This window comes from Drosophila yakuba, chromosome 2L, assembly GCF_016746365.2.
Source record: "Drosophila yakuba strain Tai18E2 chromosome 2L, Prin_Dyak_Tai18E2_2.1, whole genome shotgun sequence".
In the NCBI taxonomy this organism is placed as follows: domain Eukaryota; kingdom Metazoa; phylum Arthropoda; class Insecta; order Diptera; family Drosophilidae; genus Drosophila; species Drosophila yakuba.
Window position 1 is genome coordinate 322533 of NC_052527.2, and position 11575 is coordinate 334107.

Sequence of the window (11575 nt, forward strand, 5' to 3'; positions counted from 1 at the left end):
TTTTACATTAAAAAAAAAAAAACAAAGCGTAGCTCTTTTTAAATATTAAAAAGAAATACTTAATTACAAATTAAAAATTGGGATTTGAAATTTATTCTTACACATCTTCGGTACATCTATAGTTTACGTTCCTCTACAACTAACTCACGCTATAACTACTTAGGAAAACTAAACGGAGCTCCATAGGAATACATCATGGAGTTATAAGGGGCGCCAGGTGCACCCAGAAGGGGAAATGGGAACACTTGAGGAGGAAGACTGGCTGCGGCCGCCACGGCGGCTTTTGTGCCTCGTTTCCGCTTCTGTTTGGACACAGGTGCTGGTTGAGGCTCGTCGCTGGACTCAGAGTCTTCGCTCTCGCTGCTGGCATCTTCTTCTTCATCGTCCTCGTCGTCATCATCCTCGTCCTGATCCTTCGGCTCCACCTTCATTCTCTTTTGCGGCGTCTTCTTGCTCTTCTTTATTGCCGTCTTTTTGTCCTTCTTGGATTTGGCTGACACTGGCAAAGCAACTGGAGCTGCGACGGCGCCAGCAGGAAAGCCAAACCGTTGATCGCAATGAAAGGCAGTCATCTGCTGCATGGCAAACTCGACAAACGACTGAATGGCAATGTTTAGATTGGGCGGGTTCGGACAGTTCTTGAGACCATGATAACTGCCGGAGCAATTACGACATATCATCTGGCACTGGAAGGAGGTGTGGCCCTGGAAGTGAATATTTTTTAAAATCGGGTAGTATTCCTATTAAATATTTACCTTCTTATCGCATATGCCACACACATCGATGGCTTTACTCTTGTTTTTTTGTTTTTTGACTTTCTTGTCGTCTTCATCTTCTAGCTCGCTGCTTTCCTCTTCATCAGTGATAGTAAACTGGCGCTCCTGGGAACCCATGCAGACCACATCCTCCTCGTTGTCCTTTTCAATCGCTGCCTTTTTACTCTTTGCCGGCGGTTGACTCTCTACCTCATCGGTGTCGGTGTCCGATGCTGAGGAGTCGGAGGACGAGACAGGTTTCACAGCTTTTGGTTTCGGGGTTGATGCTACAGGTGTTTTGCTGGCCTTCGTTTTTGGGGTCGGTGCCGCAACTGCCTTCGTGTTGACTACCATTTCTCCTGGTTCGGGTTCGGACTCTTCTTCCGAGCTGCTTGATGATCTGGAGGAGTTAGCCTTCTTCTTATTAGGAGATTTAGGCTCCCGTTTGACAAAAGGCTTTATTTTTGACTTGTGCTCCAGCAGTTCCTTCTCCTTCTTGATATTGATAATCGACACCGTCGGCTCTTCTGGCGTGACAGGCACCTCAGGTTCAGGTTCAGGTACAGATGGTGGCGTCACGTCAGCAGGGAAAATGACAGGTGGCAGGCTCTCCTGCCTCAGAGAAGCAGGAGCAGGAGAGGATTGAGGCAGAGGTGGGTCTTCGGTGAAGTCCCCCACGTTATCGTAGTACAGCATGTTACTTTCGCCCGGGCTGACATGCTGCTCCTTAGCGTGCCATGAGTGGTTGCGCCCACCACGCCTATTGGAATCCCTGCCGCGGTGTCCTCGCCTGCCACCGCCACCACCGCCACCGCCGCCACCACCACCACCTCCGCCTCTATTCCTTCGGCCGCCTCTTTTGTTCGGCTGCTGACTATTAAGCTGCTGCTGGGGATCTCTGAACTTGTTGAAGGAGTTCCCATTCTGCCCACCTTCTGGTCCTGCGTCCGGCCAGTTTCCGTTGGACTGGCGAATGTGGCTCTGGCTTCCTCCTCCTCCGGCACCTCCACCACCGCCACCTCCACTGCGCCTCTGCTGATTATTGCGGCCGTAATTGCCAAACTGTTTTCTGTCCCCTCCTGAGAAGTTCCAGCCGGATTGTCCTCCGCCGTTCTGCATTATGGGAATTTGTAATATTTATAAAACCGCCGAGTCGCGGCGCACGTGTTGAACCGATTGAAATCGATACCGATGAAATCCGATTGTTAGTGGTGCTGCCGTCTTGGCTGCTTTCAAGCCAAATCCGCCATTTATTACGATTGCCAAATATTCGGGTATTGTACGTTGAGTTTGAATGCACAAGTTGATCGTGTTGATTGGTACCGATTTGATTCTCTTTTTGAACAGAGTATTTGTTCATACTTAATCATACTCGTTGGAGTTCACAACTGATATAAAGGAACTAAAATGTGAAGTTACCAATGAAAGCATAATAAGTTTGTATAAGCTACAGCACTTGTAGCTAGTTTCGATAGTTTCTGAGATTGCCACCTCTAATTCCGTCACATCGACGAAATTGAGTTCTGTTAGAAATAACAACGCTATGAATTTTAATGCAAATAAACATACAAGAAAATTGGAAAGCAGCACCAATAACTGGGGCAAGACTAAGTTCAAGCCGAAGAAGTATGTTAAACCATGTCCACCGCCCGTGCCGCAGTCCACCTCGACGCCTTGGCAGCATGTGAAGGACCACATAATAATGGATTCTTCGGAACGGGAACACCAGGAGGTGGACACCAAGGACGCCAGGAAGTTCATGCAGCAGCGTGAGCAGAACCACCGGCGGAATATCATAGAAGCAAACCGGTCGCAGGCCACTAAATGGGAGTCCTTCAACGATGAGGAGCCCGCCACGGAAAGAAAACCAAAGCTTCGCAGGACCGTTGAGAACTTGACTTTTGAGGACCGCAATTTTTTCAGAAAGCATCTCACGCTGGGCATCAAATTAACGCAGGACAAAATATCTCTCAGATCTGCAATAGGGGATTTGAAGAATAAACAGAAAGAGTTTGAATCGAGACAAAATGTGAAATCATCTAATACGAACGAAGCAAAGGGTAGCAAACCGTTTCAGAAGATGCGCGATAATGCACATCCTTATCGCAAGAAGCGACAGAACGGGAGAAATCCGTTTCAAAAAGGTCGTCAGATGGAATAAGTTGTGCTTATTTAGTACCCCTAAGTTGACTTCACAATCTACATGTAATGCAAGAAAACTCCTTTAACTAATAAATACACATTTTAAGGAAAAGCTTGAAGTACTAAGTAAACCCCTTAATCAGCAAAAATAAATAAAAGATTCTTGGTCGGGTGACAAATCAGAAATGTATACACAACATTACTACACACTTTATCTTAAAAATAGTGGTACAAATACATGTGGAATAGGTCGGCGAAAATAAATAAACTAAACAGAGTTCGGCTCCTCCTCCGTTGGGAGGAGCAAGAGGAGATTGAAGCGACGCCCGCTGCGCCATGGTTCCAGCCAAAAATTGGTCCGAAGGGAGCCTCAGTCATGGACATTGGCAAGCTTGGCGATGAGGTGGTTAAACTTGCCGTTGGTGGTAACCGATTTTTTGGCCGATCGCACTTGTTCCGGCGAGTGCTGCAGAAAGTAAACGACGATAAATTCGAGTGTTTGATTGGCTTCCTTAGGGTACATCATGTTAAAGGTATAGTAGTAGCAGATCAACTGGGCCAGAATGTCCGGCAGGTCCTCGTCTTTGGCGGCGAATGTGGCCATTATCTGGCCTTCGATGTAGACCTTCGCCTCCACTTGCGATTCCACGCCGTCGGCCGTTGTTATGGGTGAATCTGTAAAAAGTATTGAAATACATGTAGTATTAAACTAGTAAGGATGTAATGAGCCCTTTTGTACTTACTGACTAGAGCCACCCAGGGGGCGTTTGTAGGATTTGTGTTTTGCAGCGCTTCCTTACTAAGGGAACTGCTCTCAAGGTGCTTGAAAATGTAGTCGGGATCCTCATTGAAATAATACGCTATGCCACGCAGGAAATTAGCGTTGGTCTCCTCCAAAGCGCTGATCTTCTTGTTCTTCGAACTCTTAAAGAACCTGAAGAAACGATCCTTTTCGCCTGCCAAGCGCTTCTCTAAAGCACGCGGATCGATGGACATAAGCAGCTCAAAGTGCTGGTACAGCACAGCCTTGTCAAAAATATATGGCCAATTGTCCTTAATGGCCGTTATATCCGGGATCTTTTCGCTGTTATTAAAAAAGGAGCGCTGCAGCGGAAAGCACTCTTTCATGTATTCGATTATGACAGACTGTTCCAGGGGGGAACTGCCTCGGTAACTGGAGATTAGTAACTCCTTCTTCTGCTCCAGATCCCTATTGAGAGCCAGTGCTTTTGCATCGCCATTGGAAGCACCACCTCCGAATTTTCGTTTTTTATTAGGGATGTGAATCTCAAAGGTTCCCGAGCCGCCGCGTTTCTGGGGTTTGTTGAGCGCATTGTTGCGGTTGATCATCTTGGATATGAGCGATTGTGGAGTGGTGGCTATAAACTGTCCCTCGCGGTCTTTTTCGAGTAAGGAGTCAGGGTACTTTTCAGCCGCCTGTTGGGCGACCTGCCGGAAAATCCGTATGGGAATGTGGGCAGATATTTCACGGAGAGCCTCCACCAAAACATTGGCCAGTGTATTCAAGCGCTTGCCCAGACTCCCTTTTCCCTTCAGTAGTTTCATGATGTCCACAGGCACCTTGCTCCAGGGTATCGAGAACTCCTTGAATAATGCAGAATTTTTTGCACTTGATGGCGTTACGCTGGACAGCGACATGGTCTCATCATTAGAGACGGTCGAGTCGTTCGGGTTCGACACAATACTGTTGTTGGCATAGAAGCTGGGATCCACCGAGCTGCCGGCGCGTTCGGATCGATTGAGCGGCGACGGCGGAGGAAGCACCACATACTCCTCCGACTCGGCGAGGAGCATCAACAGAATCTTCTCCTTGGCGGCGAACAAGAGCACGTCGTCCTCGCAGATCTCGCAGCCGTTGCTCTCCAGGACGATTGTGTTGCCGCACAGGCCATATTTGTGAGCTGCCGAGTGTTAAGGTAAGATGTTATTATAAATCACATATAAATTGATTTTTAAAATTATTATTTAAGTCATATTCTAGTTCAATAAATCATTCATAGACCAAGTATAATTAATCATACTCAAAGCTTGAATCCAAAAGAATAGTTTCGAATTCACTGCTTAATGAGTTCCAACTGGGCAAAGTGGGTTTGTACACTTGATCTATTACTGAAGGAGTATATACCCAATTCGTTGGGCGTTCCTTACCTTTGTCGATTACATCCTTCCGAGTGGGCAACGACATGAAGGTCTTCTTGATCTTGCGATCGGCGCTGCATATGGTAATCAATACTTTGTCAGCCAGCTCGGTCTTCGGCTTGCCCTCGTCCCTTTCGTCCTTCTGGCCAGCCCCAGTGGAATGTGTCGGCTCTGTGGGTAATGGGAAAATGAGGAAATGGGTTATTCAGGAAACCAGACCAGCTTTGAGCAAGTTCGCTAACCGGGTGCTTTCTCACCGCAGCTCTCTGGCTTTTTCGCTCCTCCTGTTTGTACACCATTTTCGATTGTTGTTGCCTTTGCGAGTGCGACCGGCGCTTGGTTTGGATTTTGATTGGGACTGATCGGCGCCTGCTGGGTGCTCTGATCGCCGCCGGAACTGACGGGCGGTGCGGGGGCAACGTCCATGGCTTCTATTTGCGTTTGCGCGACTCCAACCAAGCCCTGTTATCTGTGTTTTTGGACCGTGCCGTGAAATAATATTGCAGAATAGGGATGTAAAAACTACATCGATGCTTGGTGCGCTACTATCGCGGTGTTATCGATACGCCGCCCCTAGTGTGACCGTCGGGCGCTTGGCATGAATACAACACCAAGCTGCCAGCATTGCCACACAGTCAAAATGATGCGAAGAACTCCGTTTTTAGTTCGCTGATGCATTGCTCGCTATAATAATTATTATTATTATTCTATGTTGATTTTCTAACAAATTAAGGACGATTTACTTACATATTTATTGACTTGTTGCAGCTCCGACCGACAGTAATCGATAACACACAACACTTCGATTATCGATAATATAGGTATATTTATGCTGGCCCTGAATGGTCGCACATTTGTTGCTTCAGCTTCGCGTCGAGTCGCGTTTATTTTTGTTTTGCTCCTTGGTTCCTGTCGTGTTTTTCTCGCTTTTAAAAGCAGTGCAATCTGGTACACGGCCCAATAAAACTAGGAAACCCGGAAAGTTGCAACTAAAACACCTTCACGATGCACTGACGAACCGCCGAACAAGGAACGGGCATTCAGCCCATTAAAATTCACACCAGGCAGCTGCTATTTAATGTTTTTATAAGCGGATGCGACTCCTAAACTTTCTGCGCATGCCAAACATTATGTGAGCGACTCGCCCCTCCCAAATGGTAGGAGCAATTAATCTAACTTGGCCATTTACAATCCTCAGGATGTTTCTGGAGCTTGCGATCCTATGCCTGTGGGTGGTCGCAGACGCATCGGCCAGTTTAGCCAAGTTCGGCAGCACAACGCCAGCGAGTGCGCTGCAGTCGGACGTGGAACTGGAACCCATCAATGGGACCCTTAATTACCGGTTGTACGCCACAAAAGGCAGGGACGACAAACCCTGGTTTGATGGCCTGGACAGCAGGCACATCCAGTGCGTCCGCCGTGCCCGCTGCTACCCCACCTCGAACGCCACCAACACCTGCTTTGGCTCCAAACTGCCCTACGAGCTGAGCAGCCTTGATCTCACCGATTTCCACACCGAAAAGGAGCTCAACGAGAAGCTGAACGACTACTACGCCCTGAAGCACGTGCCAAAATGTTGGGCTGCCATACAGGTGAGGAATCTTAATAGCATCTAATGCACCTAATGAATTCGAGGGGTGGCGTCGCGTCTGTATAGAAATACAGATTGTCGCATTAATTTCTGATAAGGAGATGCATTAGCAACAAGTAGAGCCCACAAATTTGATACTTTGCAATTTAATTAACATATGTGACTTGCTTTATGATATATAGTATTTTGAATCCATTTCTTCCAAATTCCGGATTAGTTTAACGTACCTATTTTCACACTTTTACAGCCCTTTTTGTGCGCCGTCTTTAAGCCGAAGTGCGAAAAAATCAACGGCGAGGACATGGTCTACCTGCCATCCTACGAAATGTGCCGCATTACCATGGAACCCTGTCGCATTTTGTACAACACGACGTTCTTCCCAAAATTCCTTCGCTGCAACGAAACACTCTTTCCCGCGAAATGCACAAACGGAGCCCGAGGAATGAAATTCAACGGAACTGGCCAGTGCCTGAGTCCTTTGGTTCCGACAGATACGTCAGCCAGCTATTATCCTGGCATCGAAGGCTGCGGCGTGCGATGCAAGGATCCCCTCTATACGGATGATGAGCACCGGCAGATCCACAAGTTGATCGGTTGGGCTGGCAGCTTGTGTCTTCTGTCCAACCTCTTTGTGGTGTCCACCTTCTTCATCGACTGGAAGAATGCGAACAAGTATCCGGCAGTGATTGTGTTCTATATAAATCTTTGCTTTCTAATTGCCTGCGTCGGGTAAGTTTTAAATACAATTTTTTATTTGTTACTCTACCATTTATTTACCTTGCAGCTGGTTGCTTCAGTTTACTTCTGGCTCGCGAGAGGATATAGTGTGTCGTAAGGATGGAACACTTCGCCACTCAGAGCCCACGGCCGGCGAGAATCTTTCTTGCATAGTGATCTTTGTGCTGGTCTATTACTTTCTCACCGCTGGAATGGTTTGGTTTGTGTTCCTTACCTACGCCTGGCACTGGAGGGCCATGGGTCATGTCCAAGATCGCATCGATAAGAAGGGTTCCTACTTTCATCTCGTGGCCTGGTCACTGCCTCTTGTGCTTACCATTACCACGATGGCTTTCAGTGAGGTGGATGGAAATAGCATTGTGGGCATCTGCTTCGTGGGCTATATCAATCATTCTATGAGGGCAGGACTCCTTCTTGGGCCGCTCTGCGGAGTGATCCTTATTGGTGGATACTTCATCACCCGTGGCATGGTGATGCTTTTCGGACTGAAACACTTTGCTAATGATATTAAGTCGACTTCGGCGAGCAACAAGATCCATTTGATCATAATGCGTATGGGAGTTTGTGCTCTGCTCACTCTAGTTTTCATTCTGGTGGCCATTGCGTGCCACGTTACGGAGTTCAGGCATGCAGAGGAATGGGCCCAGAGCTTCAGACAGTTCATAATGTAAGTGTAAATAATCATTTATAAATTTGTATCCTTGCATAAACTTTAATCGCAAATTCTTTCGTTCAGCTGCAAAATTTCTTCAGTGTTTGAAGAAAAGAGTTCCTGTCGAATCGAAAACCGGCCAAGTGTCGGTGTCCTTCAATTGCATTTGCTGTGTCTCTTTAGCTCTGGCATTGTTATGTCCACCTGGTGCTGGACACCATCTTCAATTGAGACTTGGAAGCGTTATATAAGAAAGTAAGTTTCACCACATTACCCTCCTTTCTTTCGGAATGTAAATAACCTGTACTATCGATTTTATAACCTTTGCAGAAAGTGCGGCAAGGAGGTGGTCGAGGAAGTCAAAATGCCCAAGCACAAGGTCATTGCCCAGACATGGGCAAAGCGCAAGGACTTCGAGGACAAGGGCAGGCTCTCCATAACGCTCTACAATACTCACACCGATCCCGTGGGACTCAACTTCGACGTGAATGATTTGAACTCTTCTGAGACAAATGACATCTCCTCAACATGGGCTGCATACCTTCCGCAGTGCGTAAAACGTCGCATGGCTTTGACGGGAGCAGCGACAGGTAACTCGTCAAGCCATGGACCGCGAAAAAATTCATTGGATTCCGAGATAAGTGTGAGTGTTCGACATGTTTCCGTTGAATCGCGGAGAAATTCGGTGGACTCGCAGGTATCAGTGAAAATAGCTGAAATGAAGACGAAAGTGGCATCCAGATCGAGGGGAAAACACGGAGGCTCTTCCAGCAACAGGAGAACTCAGAGGAGAAGGGATTATATAGCAGCTGCCACTGGAAAGAGCAGTAGGAGAAGGGAGAGCAGTACTTCGGTGGAGTCGCAGGTCATTGCGCTCAAGAAAACGACCTATCCCAATGCTAGTCACAAAGTGGGCGTGTTCGCTCATCACAGCTCCAAAAAGCAACACAATTACACCAGTTCCATGAAGAGAAGGACTGCTAATGCTGGCTTGGATCCCTCTATTCTTAATGAGTTCCTGCAGAAAAATGGCGAGTTTATATTCCCATTCCTCCAGAATCAAGATATGAGCTCTAGTTCGGAGGAGGATAATTCGCGAGCATCCCAAAAGATCCAGGATCTTAACGTGGTTGTACGGCAGGAGGAAATAAGCGAGGATGATCACGATGGTGTTAAGATTGAAGAACTGCCAAATAGCAAACAGGTGGCTTTGGAAAACTTTCTTAAAAACATTAAAAAATCGAACGAATCCAGTTGCAATCGACATTCCCGAAACTCCGCAAGAAGTCAGTCTAGAAAGTCCCAAAAGAGACATCCCAAGAATCCTGCTGCCGACCTGGATTTCAAGAAGGAGTGCGTAAGGTATCGGTCCAATGACTCGCTTAGCTGCTCCTCTGAGGAACTGGACGTAGCTTTGGACGTAGGAAGCCTTCTAAACAGCTCGTTTTCTGGAATATCCATAAGCAAACCACATAGCAGAAACAGCAAAACCAGCTGCGATGTGGGCATTCAGGCTAATCCTTTCGAGCTAGTGCCCAGCTACGGAGAAGACGAACTGCAGCAGGCCATGCGACTCCTGAACGCAGCCAGTAGGCAAAGAAGTGAAGCAGCTAATGATGATTTCGGAGGAACAGAGCTGCAGGGCTTATTGGGTCCTTCCCATCGGCATCAAAGGGAACCTACGTTTATGAGCGAGTCGGACAAACTTAAAATGTTGTTGCTGCCTTCAAAATAGCAAGACTAGATGAGCAATTGATGCATTTACTTAAGGTTCCAAGTTTTACAAGTTTTTTCTTGTTCTAAGAAATGAAAGCTACCGAAAAATTTGGTTGGTAGTCAGGATCTTACAAGTTCTCCTGTCACTGCTAGCGATCACCATTCTTTTTAATCTTTATCAATTTTACGATACCTGTATTATTGTTAATTCAAACTGTTCAACAATTTGTAAGAATTTATTGCTTCAGAAGAATTGGAAACCCAAATGATATTTACAACAAACAAGTATGATATTACAACGAAATTTAGGAAGAACAAAAACCAGAGCATGCAAACCTTATAATTTGTATGCAGCTTACATGCGATAAACATTTAGATTCTTCTTAATTAATTACTTGAACAGACTGAGCGAAACTAGAACTACGAATTACGAATACTCATAGTCACTAAGCTGAAAACTTTATTTTACAAATTCATCTTCCCATCTAGCTTGTAAGCATTCGAATCTCTGTGTACGTTTGTGAATAACTGCTTCCTTAATCCTGGTACTCACGCCAAAGTAAATGCCAAAGAGGATAATAATTTATTTTCATTATTTTCCTTTGCCGTGGGTACAGGACTTAGAATTAGACTGTAGATTATACAATTAAGTACGATATAAATAAGCCTTTTGGGCACACAAATCGTACCTCAAAAAGTGCCTTCAAGTTTACAAAATATGTCATACTTTTGTGTAACTAAATAAACGATTTTAAATCCTCGAGTCCTAGCCCTGCTTCACTTTCTGCTGATTCAGCAGCTTAAACTCCGGACCCCAGACGATCTTGTTGGCGAACTCCCCGAGCAGATAGCAAACCAGGTTGAAACCCACCAGCAGTGCCAAGAACACGTATCGCAGGTATACGGGCAGCACCTCCAGAATAGGGTACACCCACTCGCCACTGAAGTATCGCACGATGTGCAGCCAGATGATGTAGAGCAAGATGAAGGAGACGTTGCCCGTGATGCCGGCCAGTCGACTCGGATAGCGGCGGAAGCAGGTAAACAGGTCCATAATGGCCAGAAGGGCCACGTTCGTGTGCACCACGTGGTTCAGCCAGCTGCAAAGATTGAGAAGCACAGGTAAATTAAAACAGACTTAAGAAGGCGGGCAAGCATTGACACTTGCCTGGGGAAAATCGCATCCAGCGCCGAGGGAAAGATGAGCTCACGGTCCCAAACGTAGATGACCCAAAACGAGAGACACACATTGTGTGCGACGGGGAAGGCAAAGGCGGCGAACACGTAGTCCCTCGCCGACCGCAACATGGACTTTGAGTCTCCGGAGACCTTGTTATCGCCGAAGAGATCGTTCAGCAGAGCCAGCGAGTGGTAGATGGCCTGCAGAATGACGTCCAGGAAGGTGAGGTACTTGAACTTGCCGCCCCAGCGCGCCTTCAGCTCATCCTCGTCCAGCAAATCCGTGGGCCAGTGTACTCGGAAGTAGTGGAAGTATATGCCATACGAGAACTGTGCTGCCGCCAGCAGATGGACGAGGAATCTCAGGTATTTGAAGGCGCCGCTCGTGTATGCATCGTTGCAAGTGTCCAGCTGGACTTTAGTGGCCTCGACCGCCTCCTTGGCGGCGTTGAGCTCGCGCACCTGCTTCCTGCTCTTGCCCATTTTAGCCAATATTGGAATGTTGGGTCGCAAAGGCGCCGCAAGCTGAGCAAAAACAAAACAAATAAAAGCTAGCAACAGCTGATTGGGGCGCGACACACGTTGGAATCCAGGCCAGCTAGTAGCTAGAACTAGCTTTTTAAAGCCAAATCGATATGGCAG

General features: G+C 46.9%; 5 protein-coding genes across 6 annotated transcripts; 2 read left to right on the forward strand and 3 right to left on the reverse strand.

The window, feature by feature from the left end:
* Positions 1-77: 77 nt before the first annotated feature.
* LOC6526277 (protein mushroom body miniature) lies at positions 78-1939 on the reverse strand. The gene is made up of 2 exons (XM_002087363.4): positions 756-1939; positions 78-704 (listed from the first exon to the last, which is right to left on the reverse strand). Exons 1-2 carry the CDS (start codon positions 1872-1874, stop codon positions 156-158), a joined length of 1668 nt encoding a protein of 555 aa, XP_002087399.1. The 5' UTR covers positions 1875-1939; the 3' UTR covers positions 78-155.
* Positions 1940-2236: 297 nt separating this feature from the next.
* Positions 2237-3009, forward strand: LOC6526278. Its single transcript, XM_002087364.4, has one exon. The coding sequence runs from the start codon at positions 2299-2301 to the stop codon at positions 2914-2916; it is 618 nt and encodes a 205-aa protein (XP_002087400.1). The 5' UTR covers positions 2237-2298; the 3' UTR covers positions 2917-3009.
* Positions 3010-3064: 55 nt separating this feature from the next.
* Positions 3065-5895, reverse strand: LOC6526279. Of its 2 annotated transcripts, none has more exons than XM_002087365.3 (5): positions 5805-5895; positions 5315-5741; positions 5067-5228; positions 3641-4819; positions 3065-3572 (listed from the first exon to the last, which is right to left on the reverse strand). In XM_002087365.3, the coding sequence occupies exons 2-5, from the start codon at positions 5481-5483 to the stop codon at positions 3268-3270; spliced, it is 1815 nt and encodes a 604-aa protein (XP_002087401.1). In that variant the 5' UTR covers positions 5484-5741; positions 5805-5895; the 3' UTR covers positions 3065-3267. The 2 variants fall into 2 exon arrangements, with proteins under 2 accessions (XP_002087401.1, XP_015053350.1); XM_015197864.2 differs by having other exon boundaries at positions 5300-5741.
* Positions 5896-6047: 152 nt separating this feature from the next.
* Positions 6048-10517, forward strand: LOC6526280 (protein smoothened). The gene is made up of 6 exons (XM_002087366.3): positions 6048-6189; positions 6256-6649; positions 6896-7377; positions 7433-8053; positions 8123-8293; positions 8369-10517. The coding sequence occupies exons 1-6, from the start codon at positions 6152-6154 to the stop codon at positions 9771-9773; spliced, it is 3111 nt and encodes a 1036-aa protein (XP_002087402.1). The 5' UTR covers positions 6048-6151; the 3' UTR covers positions 9774-10517.
* Positions 9953-11482, reverse strand: LOC6526281 (androgen-induced gene 1 protein). The gene is made up of 2 exons (XM_002087367.4): positions 10923-11482; positions 9953-10854 (listed from the first exon to the last, which is right to left on the reverse strand). Exons 1-2 carry the CDS (start codon positions 11414-11416, stop codon positions 10521-10523), a joined length of 828 nt encoding a protein of 275 aa, XP_002087403.1. The 5' UTR covers positions 11417-11482; the 3' UTR covers positions 9953-10520.
* Between the last annotated feature and the right edge of the window lie 93 nt (positions 11483-11575).